The sequence below is a fragment of the Lemur catta genome, chromosome 5, assembly GCF_020740605.2.
Source record: "Lemur catta isolate mLemCat1 chromosome 5, mLemCat1.pri, whole genome shotgun sequence".
NCBI classification, from domain to species: Eukaryota; Metazoa; Chordata; class Mammalia; order Primates; family Lemuridae; genus Lemur; species Lemur catta.
Window position 1 is genome coordinate 51976560 of NC_059132.1, and position 21349 is coordinate 51997908.

The 21349-nt window shown below is 41.5% G+C and overlaps 1 protein-coding gene across 1 annotated transcript; it reads left to right on the plus strand.

Moving 5' to 3' along the window:
• Positions 1 to 526: 526 nt before the first annotated feature.
• Positions 527 to 7044, plus strand: GCM2 (glial cells missing transcription factor 2). Its single transcript, XM_045552723.1, has 5 exons — positions 527 to 685; positions 3860 to 4112; positions 4248 to 4360; positions 4790 to 4915; positions 5863 to 7044. Exons 1-5 carry the CDS (start codon positions 596 to 598, stop codon positions 6796 to 6798), a joined length of 1518 nt encoding a protein of 505 aa, XP_045408679.1. The 5' UTR covers positions 527 to 595; the 3' UTR covers positions 6799 to 7044.
• Positions 7045 to 21349: the final 14305 nt, after the last annotated feature.

The following is a 21349-nucleotide window of genomic DNA, read 5'->3' on the forward strand; positions in this document are numbered from 1 at the left end:
TCTCAGGGGACTTTGCTGAAAAGCCCCTCCTTCAAAAGTTGCGATCTAATAAGCTCTCTTTGAAGCCGCAGGGGCCAGGTGTAATTAGGCAAAAAACGTGGTTTTCAGCTTAAGTGAGACATTCCAGGCCCCACCCCCTTAACATCTGGGCTTCAGCCTCCTTTGCTTCAAGAGCTCAGTTAGCCTCCACCTGCAGGCCTGGCTCTGTGGGGGCGAGGGCGACCGGTCCCCAGGCCGTGGGCGTGCGCGCTAGTGAGGGAGGAGAAGACGGGGGGGAGCTGTGGCAGGTGTATCTTTATAAACCAGCTGGCAGCCGCCAGACGCCATGCTGCGGTCTGGGTGGAGACCTTCCAGCACCTCAGCCGAGGACAGGGCTCTGCCCCACTCCAAAAACACCGTCCCCAGCTTCAAGATCTCTCCTGTCCTCTTCTACTCTCTCCTCCCCTACTCTCCCCTCTCTTCTCCTCTCTCCCTCTTCACATACACACCCCATTTTTTTTATTTCCTTTTTTTTTAAAGTCATCTGGCACACCTCTCCTTTTTTTTTCTTCTTCTATCTTTCAGGATCTTGGAGGAAAGCAAGAGCAGTGGGCAGATGCCGGCAGACGCCCTGCAGCAAGCAGACCCTGTGTGCTCCTATGGGATGCAGCTCAACTGGGACATCAACGATCCGAAGATGCCTCAGGTGAGTGAAACCCATTGTGTGCGGCGCGGGTGACCCTGTCCATCCAAAGAAGGGGAAATGGCATTCAAGTTATTGCAGAGACTCTGCGGACAGACTACACACGTTTCTGAGTTTCTGAGGGCCCTGCAACGTAGATAGGTAGGGAGAACTTCTCTGGACTCTACAAAAGGCAGAGTTAGGTTTAGAAATGTATCTTCTCTCAGCAATTTCCTTGTGCTTCTCTGAATCCCCATGGAAAGCAGCGGAAATGTCCATCAGGCTCCACATTCCCAGAATTTGGACAAGGAGAGCAGGACGCCTTGTCCCTTCAGTTGCCTTTAATCAAAGTAGGAATCAGGTGCCTCTCTATTTATCCATTACTTAAAACCCATGAGAAAGAAGAAAAATCTCAGCAGATGTAAAACCCACTTCTTCTCATGCAGCGAAACTGGAAGCTAGCACTATAAATTGAATCTAATGATCAGAATCTAAAACAAATAGCCCAGTTTGAACAATTTATTCAGATATCTTGGACTGCTCCATAGCAATGCTAAATAAGGCCATCAGTGCCCAAAGCTTACTTTTTCTACAATGACAGGGAAATTGTCATTCTTTTAGGGTGAATTTGTTGCCTTTTAATTTATTTTAATGGAGCAAAATGGTTTGGAGCCAAGTCCAGGAAATGAACTGGGCAGTTACACGTGTTCATAACTATTCTGGGCTAAAACTGAGGAGTGACTTTAAAGTCCTACGTGTAGGTAGTGGGGAGAATGGCAGTTGGTTGCCAAGCATTTACAATGTGGACTTCTGGCAATGTCATGGCACAGGGATGAGATGTGGCATTTATTCAGCATCTGTTATGTGCCAGATAGGTGTTCAAATAAATAGCAGTTCATTAGCAAGATTGTGCAGCACTTTTCAGATGTATACATTTGTAGTAGATGTATTTTATGTTTCTTTTAACGTCTGCCTGCCTGAGAGTCACACAGTACCATTTTTGTGAAAGTGGACCACAGTTCAGCAAGTGTATCTCATCCTTGTTCACTTCTGTTTGCATAAATCTTCATAGGAAAAAATCTAATCTTGCATTTTAGGGAAGAGTCACGTCCAAGTCATGACTCATCTCTTGAGCATTTTCTAGACTTTCTATGTAAGTATGAATTTTGGGGGAATCTGGTTCTCAAGCAGGGAGTATGTGTGTAATACCTCAAGAGGGACAGGCACACTGGAACATAAGAGAAGTGGAGACACTTAGCATAGCCCTGCTCTGGCTAACTGAGCTATATGACCTTGAGAGAGTCCTTGAATTTGCCTTAGACTCAGGCTCTTCACCTGTCATCAGGTGCTAGAAGTAGATAACTATCTCACATTGTCTTTCAGGTCTACTGTTGGGTTCAGTGTGTGTGTGTGTGTGTGTGTACACATGACATTAGAACAAATGAAACCCAATCCTGAACGTCCTCTGCTCTTGTTTTGATTTAAAAATACAGTCTTTGTGACTTCGTTCACCTCCAGGGTCACTATCTCAGCAGCTGTTGTGAGGCATGGGGGCCTAGTCCACACCCTCACAAGAGAGTGCTAAAGAAATACTCTCTTCTGGAAAATTGTCAGTTTAATACTAAGATCCTTAAGTTGAAATGTTCACTTTTAAAACAAAGATATTTGCATTTGATATAAGCTTAGAGTTGATAGCACATCATTATATATATCATTTGTGACTTACTTTAAGTCAATGTATTAATTTATGTCAATCGTAATATTTCCAAGAAAAGATAGGTAGTGCCTAATAGTAATAATAATGATGTTGATCAACAATATCCCTGTGGTTTGGGGGGAAAAATCACCCATTTACCTATTACTGTTAGAATATGCAATATTAATGATGTATGCAAGTCTGAATTGTCCAACTGAGAATACTGACTTTGCAAATGTTTGATCTAACTTTCTTGGGTTGCAGGAGTGGGGAGGAGGCACAAATGGCTTATTATTGTGATAAAACTCTTCTAGGCTTTTATCATACCAGTAAAGCTACTGGCACCTGGCTCTAGAGATCTTCTGTTTATATCCCAGTAAGGCTAATGTGGAAGGCTATCTGTCTAACTTCTCCTTCTTTATCTATTAAATAAGAGTAAGGATATCCATCTTGCAAGGTGGTTGTGAGGATTACAGATACTGTGTAATGTGGTTTTGTAGGCCCTACTGTCTCGATCAGAAACACTCAATTCATCACAGTATGAAAGCAACCCTAGACAACACATAGAGGAATGCACATGGCTGCATTCCAACCAGACTTTCTTTATGGACACTGAAATTTTAATTCTATATAAGTTTCATATGTCACAAAATATAATTCTTCTTTGATTTTTCCCCCTACTATTTAAAAATGTAAAAACCATTCTTAGCTTAAGACCACAAAAAAACAAACAGCAGGCCAGATTTGTCCCACTGGTCCCTATATGACAGACCACTGCCCTAAAGAGTACCTGGTAGATAGTAAATGCTCACAGTGTGCTGTGGTGGTTAGGTCTTTCATCACAGTGCCCCTTTAAACTTTGAGAGCTCAGTTGGGAGTAGGGAGGGAAGCTGTTCTTGCCTCTCTAACATTGTTCTGGGTGTCACGCTGATATGAGAGCCAAGAGATTTAGAGGAAAGTGCACTGGTTTAAAGTAAAGATATTTGCAAATTAAATTGCATTTTGGTAACAGAACATTCCTATCACTTTTTTTACTGGTATTTTGATGCTTTGTTTGAAAATGTTTTCAACATTTAAACACACCAAGAAGTGGTATAACCTAGCAGTAAGAAGCACAGCCTCTGGAATTAGACTGCCAAGGTGACAGGTCTTGCTAGCTGTGTAACCTTGGGCAAATCAATTAAGATCTTTGACCTCCATGTCCTGTTCTGCAAAATGGGCATAATTGTCTGCATTTGTTGTAGAGGCTAGCTGAATTAATACATGTACAGCATTTAGAAGGTAATCACTGTATAAACATTAATCATTAGTTGGTTATCAAAAGGTATTTATCGACAGCATGAGTGGCTTTTGGGGATAGCATAGCTTTGGGGTTTGATAACATTGCTGGATTTAAAAATAACTTGTTTTTATTCTAATGTGCTTGGAAAAAATTAAAAGCGTGATGCGTGTGGTTTGGGGCTTGATAAAACTGACTGCCCTTCTTCTGCCCTCCTTCCTAGGAGCCAGCCTTCTTTGACCACTTCCAAGAGTGGCCGGATGGCTATGTGCGCTTCATCTATAGCAGTGACGAGAAGAAGGCACAGCGCCACCTGAGCGGCTGGGCCATGCGCAACACCAACAACCACAATGGCCACATCCTAAAGAAGTCGTGTCTGGGCGTGGTGGTGTGTGCAGGGGCCTGCACCCTGCCCGGTGGCTCCCGCCTGCAACTGCGGCCAGCCATCTGCGACAAGGCGCGGCTCAAACAGCAGAGTGAGAGCACAGTGCCAGGGAGAGGGTGACCTTGGAGTCACGAGTTCTTTATTCCCAACTGATTTTCCCTTTCTTCCTTCAGAAGGGTTTGGGGTTGGGGATGTTATTAATGTTTCTTCCCTCTGGGCTTTGCAGAGAAATCATGCCCCAGCTGTCATTCTGCGTTGGAATTGATTCCTTGTCGAGGGCACAGTGGATACCCTGTAACCAACTTTTGGCGGCTTGATGGCAATGCAATATTTTTTCAGGTAGGTTGGGTGAGAACACACTTTGTGATTGGACACTTTCATCAGACCACGAAGACCCAACCACCTGTCATGTGCCTTGGGAACTCTGGACCAAACACAATACAGCTCCAGTGGCCAGACACAGGTGCGGGAGCTCCCCTGGGACCTACTGGGGGTCTAGAAGTTCGCTCTTCTGTGCACTCTTTCAGGTCCAGAGACAGTGAACCAAGCTGTAGTTCATTTAATAGGGTGAAGGGTTTACAGGGAATATTGTAAGGTATCTATTGTTGATGCTGTTTCATTTGTTCAAGAATTTTCTTTTCTCTATCATTTTGAAAAAACAAAACAAAACAAAATCCTTGGGATCTTGGGAAAGACGTGCTCAATTTTTGGCCAACATTGCCAGCTTCCTTTAGAGGAAGAAATTTATGATTCACCTCCTTAACACAGGCCAAGGGAGTTCATGATCACCCAAGACCAGAGAGCAAATCAGAGACAGAAGCTAGAAGAAGCGCTATCAAGAGACAAATGGCCTCCTTCTACCAACCCCAGAAAAAGAGAATTCGAGAACCTGAGGTAATGGGGAGCTGATGTTGCACCGTGGTCTGTTCATATTTCTACCGAAAGATATACAAATAGTTATATGAAGTATGAATGTCACATATTAATTACAAAGGTTTCATTTTATGTGAAAATTATATAACTCCAACAAAGATCAAACAACATTTGAATAGGGTTTCTGATCCCTTCTTCTTCTTAAAACAAACAACTGTACAGTCAATGATATAGCCAGGACATGTGTTGACATCCTGATACAAGGGTGACTGGCCAACAGTAATAAAGAAAGAAATATGTGCACACCAACAGCGAGGGAGCGCGTCCTTGAGAGGGTCCTTTACGTTGTCTACACAGGAACAGATAAAATTTCTTTGTGCAACTTGATCCAGTTTGGCTTTTCTACTAAAGCATGCTGAACAGATAGAGAGTTACTATGAGGAGAACAGAAACTGATTTTTTTCAAGCATATTCTATGGTCTAGGCACTGATCTAAGAGTTTCACACATTTAATGGGTACAGAAAGCCTATGACAAGGTTGCAATAGTTAAAGGTTACGATGAATAAAATATTAAGCCCCATTTTTAAAATGGGGAATCCGAGGCTCAGAGAGGCAACTTGTTCAACTAGTGAGGTGCAGAGTCAGGATTCGAACTCAGGTGTGTGTAGCTTCTGAGTCTCTACTATTATGAACTCAGTATTGTTGAGAACAAGTCTGTCTGCTACTCAGAACCATCCTGCCTGGCTATCATGGACCTTCCTCACTCAGTAGTGTGGTAGTCACGCCTGGGCAAGCCCAAGCTTGGCAACTCCTGGGCCAGGAGTTCAAATCACCTACCTGAGCCATGTCCACAACACATAGCTCTCCAACTGCAAGTTTGTTTTCACTGACTTGGTTGGCTGTTGCTAGAGGTGAAGGTTTGTGTGCAGTTTACATATCATGTATCTGTATTTGTATCACTGTTTAGGCAGAAGATCAAGACAGCAATGGACATTTCAGCCACATACCTCCCCTGGAAAACCCAGAACAGTTTGATATAATTACTGACACCGGCTTCCCGGTTCCAGGACAGCCTTGCCCTTCCTTCCCAAACTCTGATGCTTACAAAGCTACCTGTGACCTGGCCACTTTTCAAGGAGACAAAATGCCACCCTTTCACAAGTCTCCAAACCCAAGAATCTATTTGCCTAGGCCACCTTGCAGCTATGAACTGGCAGGCCCTGGTTATACAAATTCAAGCCCATATTCCACTCTTCATAAAGACGCCACCAGTATTCCTACTGACACAGACTGGGTCCATCTGAATGCACTACAATATAATGTCAATTCACACAGCAGCTATGAGAAAACCTTTGATTTCGCCAGTAGACAACATGGCTGGACACCAGCTCTTGGAATATCTGGCCTTGGGGAGAGGACTGACCATGGACAGTTCCAGGCTGTGGCCAGTCTCCCTTATTACAATCCAGAACTTCCCTGCAGGTACCTCACGACTGCCCCACCAGGTGCCCCTGCCCTGCAGACGGGGATTACCACCACCACCCAAGTGTCCTACCAGGCCTACCAGCCCCCTGCTCTGAAACACAGTGACAACGTGCAGGAGGTCAAGAGGCTTTCAGGCTGTAACTGTGCTTCTGGGGACACCCAGATGTCTGTCTGTCCAGAAGCCTTGAGCCCTCCAGCTACAGTCACCAGGGCAGCCTCTCCCTTGGGGCCACTTCCTTTGAAAATTCCAGGAGATTGCCGGGCCATCAGACCCACTTGGGCTTTTCCTCAAGAGTCAGCTTCCTCTAGGACGGACGGAGCAGAGACCTGGGATGTGTGTCTGTCTGGGCTGGGCCCTGACATCAGTTATTCAGATAGAGTGGGTCCAATCTTTAGCTATAACAGTGAGGACTTTTGAAAGACAACGCAGGGGACAACATAATACTGGCATGCATGCAGGCGGCGAAATGCAAAATGGCAACTATCTCTTGTTGAGTTGGGAGATTGATTTTGTATGCAAAGAAATACAGACAGTAGTAAAAATGCTGAGTAGCTAAGGCAATACTATAATTAATTGGAAATGTTTAGATAGTGCAGGGAAATTTCGCACAGCATTTTAAAACCCACTGTAGTGCATAGAAGTAGGTTGGGAAGGTGTGACTCTCCTAAGAGAATAAATAAGCAAACTGCAAAACATTAAATAAATACTGACTTTGGTTCACTTAGCTTATTAGCTGGAGTAGAAGTCAAGGATCCTGGTTCTCACTCTGAGCCTTTTCCCATCAGGCCATATTAGGGAATGCCACACATCCTTATTTGGCCCTTAGAGGCTGTCAAAGTAGCTTTAGGAGGAAATCGTTAGAAGCATATCTCCTGAGTCATTTCATGAAATTTTTGTTTAGCATTTAGAATATGTTAAAATAACTTCAGGAAGTAATCTTGATCATTTTGTCTCCAAAGTGTATATCTACAGCTTTTCAAAAAATCTCTGGCAATGGTAAAGTTCAATTGTTTTAAAAGAATTTGGTTTTCAGTATTAGCTAAATGCCTTTTCTTAACACGGTGGTCTATGTAACAAAGACAGCATAATCATGTGTATTTAATGTATTATCATTGTACTAAATATATTTTTTCTGATTAGGTTTCAAAATTAGAATTGAAATGTTTTGTTGAAATATAGCTTTACTGTTCCTTAGTTGTTCTTCATAAAGGTAATTTAATAAAAGTAACGATAATATTGTTCAATTACATGTAATAACACTTTAAAGTAATGTGGCTGATGCTTGAGTTATGTCAAAAAAGAAATAGGAAAAAATGTTTATATTATGACCTAGGGAACAGTTGTTACAAAACACTAAAACTTATTAGTTTGGCAGTTCTATGGTTTATTTTAGAAATACCTAACCTATTGTACTCGTTCATAACAGAAAGCATCTTAAAAACTTTTGGAGGGTGCACACACACTTTGCACAACTCCTGATGTTTAGTGAAAATATTCAGTTTTCAAATAAAGATAAACTACATGAGCAATAAATATTTAAGAATTGGGGGAAAGAAGTATCCTCCTCAAATTCACATAAAATGACCAATTTGCATAACTAAATTGCAGTAAGTCAGATGCCATTTTAAATCGTTGAGTGTTCTATACTATGAACCTGATTCCTAAAACCCTGACACCCTGACATAATAGATGCACACAGCACTTACTGCAGGATTCAATTAGTACACACCTAGGATTTTCTAGCCAACTTTTCTTCAAAGGAAAGTCTGTCTAGCACAGTCATGGACTATTTTTTCTTGGAGACTTCCATTGCCAAAACTCACAACCTATAATAATATCTAAGATTAATTTAGCACTGACCATGTGCCAGACACAGTTCTAAGCCCTGAAAATATATTAATCCATTTAATCCTCACAGCTGTGTCCTGAGCTACCTGAGAGAGGGAAATGACTTACACAGCAAGGGGGAGACCTGGGATTCGAGTCCAGGTCATCTCCAGAGCCCGTGCTCTTAACCAACACATTATATTAGCTTTGATTATAATCTTTTATCAGCGAAATTCCATCTCCAATTTCCATTCAGAGGACTGTTCTTGGCACAAAGCAGTGAGTTTTATTATTTGTAAGTGTTTGTGTCTCAACACGGGACCTGAAGAACCCGGGCAGAACAGGTGGGAAAGGCCAGGGACGAAAGTGAGCAGATGTGGGTTGGTGGCACAGAGGCAAGCGTTTCCCAAAGTGTGGTACAAGGGTGCCCTGCAGTACAGGGTGAGTCTACTCAGCCCACGCATATGTTAATAGTTACAGACTTAATGTATAACAGGGAAAGATAAATAACATTTCAAACCCTGTGATTTCAGGTGGTACAGATCATAATCCTAAAAAACACAATCCCAAACACCATAATCTCAGATGTTGAAATCTGGGAAGATCAAAATCCCTAAAGTCTAAAATCTCTAATGTCGAAGATCTCAAAAATCACAATTCCTAAGGTTTAAAATCCCAAATGTTGAAATCCTGAAAGCTGAATTCTGGGGAAGGGATTAGTGCGTTTTCAGTTGTAGGCAAGATAGTTGCATCGTGTTAGGTGGAACTATTGCCTTGTTATTGTCTTTATTTGGAAATTAAGTATGGTTTAAGGAGATCATCAGGGTACCAAGTTGACAAAGGGTGGGCTTGTCATGGTGTACACACAGTGTAAATAGGGGAAACACGGGAAATGGGTTGAAGTGGAAACAGGGCCCAGAGCCTTGAAGTCCAAGGCGAGGAGTCTAACTTTCATTCCAAGAGCAACAGCAAACCACTGAAGAATTTTAAGAAAGTGACATGATTTAATTTATGTTTTGGGAGGACTCATTCTGATGCCGTGTAGATAAAGGACTAAAGCTGGGTCCAGAAAGCAGGAAGACAACTGCAAGCAGTCCAGGCAAGAAGTGATGATGGTTTGGACTAAATGGTGGTGGTGGAGGTGGAAAGAAGTGGACAGCTTCAAAATTTAATTTGGATGCAGAACTAATGGAACTTACTTGTGATTTACATGTGGCATAGTCAGGAAGGAAAAAATCAAGAACGACTCTCAGTGTCTGGCTTCAACAAACTGCGTGACTGGTGGTACCATTCTCTGAAGTACTGGCAGCTGAGAAAAGAACAGTTATGGTCACTTAGTACTTGTGAGTCATCCGAGTTATCAGATGGTTATAACCCTGGAGCTCTGTGGAGAGGTCTGAGCTGTAGGTAAATATCAGGAAATCGAAGCATAAAGCTGTTTTTTTATAGACAAGAATAGCTCATCTAATAAGATAGTCGACAGGTGCACTGTCCAATATGGTAGCCACTGGCCACATGTGGCATTGTAAATTAATTAAAATGAAATAAAATTTAAAATTCATTTCTGCAGTCATGTGAGCCACATCTGAAGTGCTGAGTAGCCACATATAACCAGTGGCTATTGCATTGGATGGTGCGCAGAGAGGACATTTCCATCCTCACAGAAAGTTCTACTGGACAGCATTGGCGTAGAGGAGGGAAAGGGGAAAGCTGATATGAAGCCATGAGGAATTTCCAATTTGGAGTTAGAGCAGAAGTATCCGGTAGAGATTAGAGTTAGTAGTCAAGTAGTAGAAAACCAGGACGGAGAAGGGGTCACAGAAGCCAGCACCAAACTCTTTCAAAAGAGAGAGGAGGGCAACACTGCAGGATGCTGCTGAGAAGTTGAGTATGGAAAGTGTCCATTGCATCTGGCAACATGGGGCCCATTGGGGACCATGACAAAAGCTGCTTCCACAGGGTTATGGGACTCTGTGAGGCAGATGGAATGGGCTAAGAGCCAACGGGAAGAAAGAAGTTGGAGACAGCATGTGTACTCCCTGGTTGATGTAAAGTTGATTTCCAAGTGTGAATAAAAGCCTATGTGCTTGGTTAAAAACTGTATGGAGAGCTCCAGGTTTCTTCCAGTGAAATTTGCCTTGGTGAGACGGTTGCCAGAGTTAGCAAAGAAAAATACAGGCCACCCAGTTAAATTTGAATTTCAGATAAACAAGTAATTTTTTAGTATAAGTATAGTCATTCATCCCTTAAGGGCTGGGATACGTTCTGAGAAATGCATTGTTGACGACTTTGTCATTGTGTGAAGATCACAGAATGTGCTTACACAAACCGAGACAGTACAGCCTCCCACACACCTAGGCTATGAGCTATAGCCTCTTGCTCCTCGGCTACAAACCCGAACGGTATGTTACTCTACTGAATGCTAAAGATAACTGTAACCCAATGGTAAGTATTTGGATATCTAAACATATCTAGATATAGAAAAGGTACAGTACAAAGATGGTATAAAAGATACCTTTATAGGGCACTTACCATGAGTGGAGCTCACAGGACTGGAAGTTGCTCTGGGTGAGTGAGTGAGTGAGTGAGAGGTGAGTGAGTGTGAAGGCCTAGGACATTACTGTGCACGGCTGTAGACTTTATAAACACTGCACACTTAGGCTACATGAAATTTATTAAAAATTTTTTCTTTCTTCAATAATACATTAGCCTTTGCTTACTATAACATTTTATAAGCTATTTAATGTCTTAAAACTTTTTGACTCTTTTGTAATAACACTTAGCTTAAAACATATAGTGTACAGTGGTATAAAATACTTTCTTTCTTTATATCCTTATTCTGTAAACTTTTTGCTATTTAAAATTTTTTTATTTATTTTTTACTTTTTAAACTTTTTTGTTAAAAACTAAGACATGGACACACACATTAGCCTAGGCCCACACAGGGTCAGGATCATCAATATCACCATCTTCCACCTCCACGTCTTGTCCCGCTGGAAGGTCTTCAGGGGCAATAACAGGCATGGAGCTGTCATCTCCTGTGATAACAATGCCTTCTTCTGGAATCCCTTCTGAAGGACCTGCCTGAGGCTGTTTTATAGTTAACTTTTTTTAATAAATAGGAGTATAATCTAAAATAGCAATAAAAATACAGTACAGTAAATACATAAACCAGTAACAGTCGTTTATCACTATCAAGTATTATATATTATATACAATTGCATGTGCCCTACTTTTATTTGACTGGCAGTGCAGTAGGTTTGTGTACACCAGCATCACCACAAACACGTGAGTACCGCATTGCACTATGACATTATGACAGCTACGACATCACTAGGGGATAAGGGTTTTTCAGCTTCATTATAATCTTATGGGACCGCTGTCACCTATGCAGTCTGTATTTGACTGAAACATTGCTATTTGGTGGTGCATGACTTTATACCCCAAACAATGCAAAACCATAGCAAAAATTATTCATCATTTATCTGAAATTCAAATTTAGCTGGCTGTACTATATTTTATCTGGCACTGTATTTAGCAGAAATATTATAATTTAATTTCATTCTTGTCTAAGAGATAGTGAGTGACATTTGATAAACTAAGAAGCCAAAGTGTATTTAAATAAAACAGGTTGGTTGCTGAACATTTGTGGGGGAATAATATTTAACTGTGCACTCTACTTACTGGGAGAGAGCATATTTTTTTATCATCCTCTAAAGTATATACACTATAGGTAAACTTAATATAAGATTTTAAAAAGCCAGAAATCACCCTTTGAACTTTCCATTTACAAGCCACGCTGAATGAACAACCAGAGTTCCTATCAGTAACCTCTTCAGCTGATAGTCATCCTATTTCCTCGTATTTCCATTCCACTTGGTTTAAAGCAAGAGCGTTCTTTGAATGCTACATCAGTAATGTATTTTCCATTCATCAGCCCGTTAGAGTTGGGCTGATCCTCTCTCAGACAGCTGAGCTACCGACATAGCATTGTGTTTTATGGTTTGTCTGATAAATCTTTTCAAGCACGAGGCATTCCAGGGTGGTAGGCATGTGGAGAAGAGGGGGAGGGAGAAGGCCCTCTCCAACCTGAACCACCTGTGGCTCCCCGGACAGATGTACCAGAAGAGCATTAATGAGTAAAAATGTCACCGGTCTGCCTATGGAGGCCTCTTCCTGTGGGAAATAAACATTCTCTTTTCTAATGCTTAAGGGCAAGGTTTTGAAAACCCCAATTGAAAAAGCCTTTTGCCTGCAGATGGCCTATTTATTAGATGACAGTAGTAAGCCAGGTTTTCATAAACCACCTGAATTCCTTCTCTTAACCACCCTAAGCACTATGCTTTTAAAGATCCTTTCTAGCTATTGCCAAAATGTAGCAATAAAACCCCTTAATTCAAGTGCAACCAGCATTTCAATGCCAGAATGGATGTCCAGAAGTTACCTATTCCAGTTGTCTGTTTTCAGGATTGGGGGGGGCCCTGTGGGCTTCCAAGCAGAAATCCATCCATTTATGCCTTGGGTGTCACTGTCCTTGTTGCAAAATACTGCTGTCCTCATAGGATGCTAACAGAAGCTTTTAGAGTAAAGGGAAGAGACAGGGAACTGACAGATACCGCTTTGGGGTAGGCATTGCTTTGGGCATTGCTGCAGCATTGCCTTTCCGAGTCAGGAAGTCTCAAAACAAAGTTTCTAATTGCCCTGATCAAAACAGGATGGAGGCAGGGCAGGTTCCAACCGGTTAGAACCAAGATGGTGGAGAAATACCACCCCCTTCATGAATATTCCTCCCCTCATTTATATATTAGAGTATTAATATCTATAACACCACCCCTTAGAATATTCCTCCCCTCCTCCGACCCCTTAAATAGAAGGGCAACAGGAACCAGGAGAGCCGATTCCCCTCTGCACAGGCTGGTCCTTGTTTGCATGGGGTGGGGGGGCAGCCTCTGATCTGTTTGTGGAGCAGGCCTTATAGAGTTTCTGCAGGGGGCCGGTTCTCTTCTGCAGGGAGAACTCACCTCTGCTCAGTCTGTGGAGTAGACTTTCTAACTTTCTATGGTTTCTGAATAAATCTCGCTTTCACTTTATTTTGTGGGTTCACTCCCGAATTCTTTCTTGTGCGAAACCAAGGACCCACTTGGACTTCAAGCGGCTCCCAGCACTGGGAGTCACCTCCTGCATTGTCAGGTACAACTTTATGTTCTGGTTTTGTGATTTAAAACCAAAAAACAAAGAAAAAGAAAAAAATCAGGTTCACCTCAGAATATACCTGCAAAGATGATTTGAAAAAATAATCATGACATATTCAACAGAACATAATCATTCCCCGGTTAGGTGCTTCACTATAGGAATTACAGAGAAGCATAAAATGGGGTTTCTGCTTTCAAGAAATTTGTAGCAAGGAAAAAAAAAAGAGGCCAGGTGTGGTGGTGACAGCCTGTAGTCCCAGCTACTCTGGAGTCTGAGGTGGGGCCACTTGCAGCCACCATGCACTGTTAACCACCGGTGAACAGCCACTGCACTCCAACCTGGACAACATAGCGAGACCTCATCTCTAAAAAAATAAAAAATAAAAAAATTTGTAGTAAGCAAGAGAAATCAGACATGCTAAATAACATGTTAAATAGTTGTGGAAGGCAGTACTTTGTCATATTCATTATAATATTTTATAAATAGGGAAATATAACAATGTTTCTAAGAATCTTTCCTTGCTAATTTTATGGTTGTTGAAAACATTAAAACCGTGAAAGCTGAATTTGTCTCTGCAGGGGCTGGGCAGAGAGACCTTCTGCCAAGGAAAGGGAAAATAGTGTAATACACTCATGAGAACATACCTAAAAGCATAAATGGGGTACCATTCCTATTTGCAAAGAATCTATTTTTGAAGCTAGATACTGAATATGTTCATGCTTACAATGAACATATTTATGATCACATATTCAAACAAATTTTTGAGTACCTGTGATGTTCTAGACCCTCACAATAAAAAGTGATGAACAATGTCAACGTGGTCCTGGCTCTCGTGGTGCTTACATTCGTTGTGTAGAATATGTTCTCAATAAAGGAAAAAGCATTACGTGTATTCCTATAACCAAGAACACCCTGGTGTGCCCAGGTCTCTGCTGCTCACTGCTCCCTGTCCTCCCCCACCAGCGCTTCTCCTCTCTGCCCAACTCCCCGCATCACAGCAGCAGGCATCCGAGGCAGAGATTAATCGGATAGTCCTCAAGGTGCTATTATGAATATAAAATGAAAACTGGCCTACCAAAGTTTCGCAGAAATCCTCAAAACTTAAAAAAACCAAACCCACCCTATCATCTCCTACCACCAATAATAATTGCTGTACACTTTATATTGTTTAAAAAAATATTCAGAGAATTAGCTGGGAAAAGACTTCCAAAGAATGTCTTTCACGAAGGAATTCACTCTCCACCATTCTGCTGTCTTGTCGCTGGACATCCACTGGGCTCCACATGTCAGCAGTCACCACCACTCCCTTTGAAACTGAGGTACTGGAGACTTTATGTTACAAAAAGGAGAAGAGGAGGAAGAGGGCGAGTACACCAAAGGCTGCGAGTGTTCAGTTTGGAAGTAGAGAAGGGCCTCTCTGCCATCTTGTGTTATACTTGGCCAGAGGAATCTCAGCAGGGCTGCCGTGTGCCAGCATCTTACACGGGTTTAATAAAATGGCTTTCCTCTATGTCCAAGTGGACAAGATGATACTGGAGCATTTGTAAGTAAGGAAGTTCTTAAAATAAGAACAACAACAAAACCTACAGTAATGTGGTCATGTCAAAAGGACATACAAGCCAACTGAAAGAGCTACCTCTGGCCAAAGACTGAACAATTTTTTTTTTTTTTTTTTTTTAGACAAGGTCTTGCTTTGTTGCCCAGGCTAGAGTGCAGCGGCATCATCATAGCTCACAACAACCTCAAACTCCTGGGCTCAAGCAATCCTCCTGTCTCAGCCTCTCAAGCAGCTGGGACTACAGGTGGGTACCGCCATGCCTGGCTAATCCTTCTGTTTTCTGTAGAGACAAGGGTCTCACTCTTGCTCAGGCTGGTCTGAAACTCCTGACCTCAGGTGATCCTCCTGCCTCTGCCTCCCAGAATGCTAGGATTACAGGCATGTGCCACTACTCCAGGCCAAAAAAACAACAACAAAAAAGGAACAACTTAAAAATAATAACATAACATTGCATTATAACACAAAGTATTAAAAAATGCATGAGTTCATACTGATATGAATATGATTGAATAAATATGAATCATGGGGAAAAAAGACAAATCTGTGCAGAATAATTCTAAATAATCTATGTAGATACTCTACCCTCAAGGAGATGAATCACAACTGCCCACTTCTTAAGTACTGCCTGTGTGTAGTGAGTTCCATCTAAAGACCACAGTGTGGGAAGTGGGGAGTGGAGGGAGTGACTTTGCAGGGGGAAAACCGGACACCACCGCCAGATGACCAGGTGATCACAGTGAATACCAATAGTGATAGGTCATGTGGATAGTATGTACCTTGATAAGATGTGGTGAAAATGGCCGGGCGCGGTGGCTCACACTTATAATTCTAGCACTCTAGAATACTGAGGCGGGTGGATTGTTTGAGCTCAGGAGTTCAAGACCAGCCTGAGCAAGAGTGAGATCCCCGTCTCTACTAAAAATAGAAAGAAATTAACCAGACAACTAAAAATACATAGAAAAAATTAGCAGGGCATGATGGTGCATGCCTGTAGTCCCAGCAACTCGGGAGGCTGAGGCAGTAGGATTGCTTCAGCCAGGAGTTTGAGGTTGCTGTGAGCTAGGCTGACGCTATGGCACTCTAGCCTGGGCAACAGAGTGAGACCCTGTCTCAAAAAAAAAAAAAAACAGAAAAAAAAAAGATGTGGTAAAAATGGCACTTCACCTCTGTGGTCTTCCTCCCAAATACACAGAACCCCAGTCTAATCATGAGAAAAACATCAGACAAATCCTATCTGAGGAACATGCTCCCAAATACCTGGACAGGACTCCTCAAAACTGTCAAGGTCATCAAAACAAGGAAAGTCTGAGAAACTCACAGTCTAGAGGGGTCTAAAGAGACATGACAACTAAATAGTATATCCTGGATGGGATCCTGAAAAGAAAAGGACATTAAGAAAATCTGAATAAAGTATGGATTTTAGCTAACAATGATGCATCAATATTGGTATGTTAGTTCTAACAAATGTACCACACTAATGTGAGATGTCAATAACAGGGGAAACTCGGTGTTGGGCATGTGTGAACTCTGTATTATCTTCTCAATTACTTTGTAAAGCTAAAACTATTCTAAAATATAAAGTTTACTAAAGTGCAAAAATGTATATTCCACCTCCCTGGGTCCCATCTTTGTCAGCAGAATCCCATGTACAAAGGAGTACTAGAGGAGAGCCTTTGACTAGAAAGGCAAAAATGTCCTTATCTATGTGTCTAAAACCTTGTCATGTCCTGCTTCAATGTATGTCGAAAGATGCTTTTTTTGTATAGGATTTTGACTAACCTGGTGCATTAGACCAAATGTAGCCACAGGAAATTGAATGGGGCAAAGGCCCTACACTGATGTTTTGGGGTCCAGCGAACACACTTTGAGATAGGTGCATCAGAAGCAGCCCTTGTGGGAAGGACTTGGGGGTTTAGCTGACACGGGGATCCAACAGTGTATCAGGGACACTCACAGGCAGCAGCTCAAGGAGCAGACAGGAGCTTGGTTGGACAGGATGTGGCTCTGGCGCTGGGCACTCCCAGTGAACCACTCTGGTCCTGATCATCCTCTATCTAGTCACTTCCAGGCCTAGTTTGACCTTGGCTTCATGCCCCAATTATGCCCGTTTTGTGCATGGGTGCTCACATCACTACCCTTCCCAGGCTGACAGCCTTTGCTGTCAAAAATGCCAAAGTAACTAGAGGACCTTGATAGAACTATATATTTAAGAGAATCACTGACATGTCGAGTGCTTATTCTATGCCAGGCACTGTGCTAAATACTCTTCATATATGATTCAATTTTATCCTCTGTCAAAAGATGAGGCCACCACTTAATGCCTGAAACAAAAAGATGAAATTATTGCTGAACAAGGGAGACCTGTGCTTGTAAGCTATGGGGTCTCTGAGAAAAGCAGAGAGCTGCATTTACATAGGGTCTAGGGAAGCATGGAGATCAAGGACTAGTGCATTTTTAGGAGTGGAGGTATTAGAGATTAGTTGATGTGTAGCCCTAGAAGTGTTGTTATTTGAGTAAGACAGTTGGTGATTGGCTGACCTTCAGAATATGGTCCTTGCAAGAGGTTATTGTTAATGGGCTGTTATTAAGAAGTGTGGGCTGACCCTGATTGGCTTGCTAGTTACTGTAGCAAGTTGTCATTGCTTGATTAAGATGGTTTTAAAGCTGGATCTGGTGATTACTTGTTGGTAAAGCCAAAGAACAGCTGATTCTTTCCTTTGACGTAAAGTACCTTTTATCCTCACATCACAGAACACTATGATATAGTTGCTCTTATTATCTCCATGTAGAGATTTAAAGAGACTAAGGGTGAAAGAAGTTAAATAACTTGTTCAAGTCACAAAACTGTGGGATGGGGGCTTAAATCCTGCTTTCTCTTTATGCAAGATCTTGTCCTTAAGAAGCCAGTTTGGAGTGGGAAAAGATGATCATGTTATTGCTCTGCCCTGCGCTCATCACACCTTGAGTATATTAGATGGGGTATTAGTAACCTGCAACATACTCGGAACAGAATAAGAAAGAGGATGAGAAAATGAAAAAAATATTGTTGTTTGATGTATTCATTGGGATTCTCCAGAGAAATAGACCAATAGGAAATGTATGGAGGATACATACACAGGATAGACATCTATGTCGACACAGACCTAGAGAGACATTTATTTTAAGGAACTGGCTCACACAATTGTTGGGGCTGGCAAGTCAGAAATGTGTAGGGTGGGCCAGGGGGCTGGAAATTCCAGCAAGAGTTGTTGTTTCAGTCTTGAGTCTGAATTCTGGAGGGCAGAAGGCTGTAAACACAGGCAAGGTTTCTATTTTGCAGTCTGAGAAGAATTCCTTCTTCTCTGGGAAAATTCAATCTTTACTCTTAAGGTCTTCAATTGGTTGGATAAGACCCACCCACATTATGGAGGATAATCTGCTTTACTAAAAGCCTACAAATTTAAATTTTAACCACATCTAAAAAATATCTTCATGGCAACATCTAGACTGGTGTTTGACCAAGCAGCTGGGCACCATAGCCTAGACAGGTTAGCTCACAGAGTTAATCATACTCAATAAAGATGGATTAAAGGGACCATGGGAATTTAGCTGGAAGGAGAGAAGATGACTCAGATGGGAAGTGATAAAGTCCAGAAATACTTGCAGTAAACCCATGCTGAGATGAGACTGGGCAATACAATGTGGAGTTTAAGGGCATAGTCTCTGGACTCAGACAGAACTGAAAATGGTAAGCATGAAAGGATTTTGCCAGGGCTCACACAGCTATGTACAGGGAGTTGGGATTTGAACCCAGCAATTTTGCACACTGTGAAGACGGGGTAGGCAGTTCCTTTTGTGGGATGATTTGAGGGCTACAGTTCCTTTCCCTTGGGGTACCTGAAATCTCTCCTTATTCAGAGGCAAAGGTTCTAAATTACATGGAAGGACTTACATAGGAACACAGGAAATATCTGCTTTTACAGTCTGAATTAGTTAAAAGTGGAACTGGGCCAGAAAATTGGATGGGGTCTAGAAGTTTGCTTAGAAGCTACTATTTAAGATCCAGAGGAAAAGACTGGAGAAACATGCATCTGATTAAACAAAAGTGTTTTGCTATCATGAGGCTTTTTCCATAGACCTTTGAACTCATGAATCGAGCTAAACCCTCCTGTACTTTAGAAGGAAAATACAAGATGGGACTACAACGTTAAAATATCTAGCATTTCAAGTATCTAGCATTTGAAATATATGAAATATCTTGATATTTCTAGCATTTCAAATATCGATTTCCATCATATATCTTCTATTTTGCATTGTTTTTTGATTCATTCAGGACAAAAGCTCAGGTCAGATTTACAAACTGCCTAGTCATAAGACGTAGCTTATTAACACTTTAAAGTCTTGATTTATTTAGACAATATTTAATTAGTATAATTTAAGATTAGACAAGATTATGTATTTAAAAACTAAATGTGCTCTATATGAAGAATAAAAGAGGGCTAATAATACACAAAGTTAAAATATGTAAGACCTTGTGCCTCCTCATCAATAAGGTAAATTGACCACGGTAATTCCTACTCTACTACTAGTTTATTCAGTAGCTAACAACCTTTTTCTACACTCTGCACTGCTGGTGAAAAATACCCATGACTGTCAGCTACGGCCACGAGACCCTGGAGATTCAGTTCTCTGATGAGGACAAGTTGCCTTGAGTCTGTGAAATGTTATACCAGGCATTTGCTGAATTTGAAGGGAGTAGCAAGTGGTGACAGAATAATGAATGTTATCAGCGACCTGTATCAGTTGTGCAAATGCCAGGAAAATCATTTCAAGGTTATTTCTCAGGTATTTGTAAAAGATCATAAATCAAAACTGGTTGCTCGCTGATAGCACCTTGCACTCCAACTTGAATATCTAGAGCAGTCCTTAGATTGTAAGTTCAAAGTCTATCTCAAAAACACAAATATGTCTATTTTTAAAAATACAGCAAGGAATAAACTTAAAATAAAATTTAAATCTCCACAGTTACCTCTTACATTTTAAATGTTCTCCAAGAGAAATTCTCAATTAGGTAAGAAATCCATTTTAAAATGTTGACGTGGAGTAAAGGATGAAGTCTCCATCCTTTACTGGGCATTTCCAGTGGTAGGCAACCCCCTACACTGTACCATTCAACAGTCAGCAGAAATACCTGTGAAGCAGGAATGCCTTCTGAAACCGAAGTCTGTAGAGCAGGCCGGCAGCCTAGGAACTCAGGCAGGTTTCGATGCTGCAGTCTTGAAGCAGATTTCCTTCCTCTCTGGGAAACCTTAGGTTTTGTTCTTAAGACTTCCAACTGTGTGGTGCTACTCACCTACATTATTGAGGGTAATGTACTTAATGTCAGCACATTACAAATGTTAACCACATCTGCAAAATATTAATACCTTCACAGTAACATCTAGACTAGTGTCTGACCAAGTAACTGGGCACCATGGCCTGGCCAAGGAGACATGACTTTTAGCCATCACAGGGCCCTTTGACGCCTACACTTGCTGTCCCTCCTTCCTGGAATGCCTTTCCCTGACCACCCCACCTCTTCTTCCCGGCTCCCCTTCTACCCCATTCCTCTCTATCACAGTGCCCTGTTTTATTTTCTTCATGGCAATGTTGTTTTCCTTCATGAAAATTAAATTTTTTCGCATATTATTTCTCCACCCCACAAGAATGTAAGTTCTATTACACCTCATTGTTCACTTGCTCATGTCAAAAAAGTAGTGCCTGGAACAGAGCAGGCATTCAATAAATATCTGTAGAATTCATTAATAGGCCCAATGAGGCAGGTAGCTGATGCTATTACTAAAGGAGGACTTTATAAAAATGTTTTTACTGATGTTAAGCTGAAGTCACCCCTATATGAAAAGCCAGCCTTTTATCCTAGATTTCTCTTCTGGACCACATGAAATAATTCTGTCTTCATTCTATATCCTGAAGCATTGGGACACAGTGTTCTTGTCTCCGGTTACTCTCTTTTTATCCAGGCTAAGTGTCTGCAATGCCTCTATATTATGGTTTCCAGAAGTTATCCTGACTTATTTGTGTCCAGTTGAAAGATCTCTCTCTTAACATGAGCCTGCCGGAGTGAAACACTTATTTTGGGTGTGTTGTAACTAGTGCAAGAAACTAGACCACCACTTCCATCACCTAAATGTTGTAACTCTATTAATTCTACCTAAAGTATCATTATCACTTCTAGGAGTTATGTCACACTCTTAAACACACATAAACATGCATGTTTATGGCAAGTAGTCACTAAGCAGCTCTTTTGTGCTGAGCAGAGTGCCTTTACAGGATTCAAAATATGTGTCTGTCTCAAATCTATAAACTAGGAAGAAAAAACCCTATTACACACAATCAGAGTTTTCAGAAGAA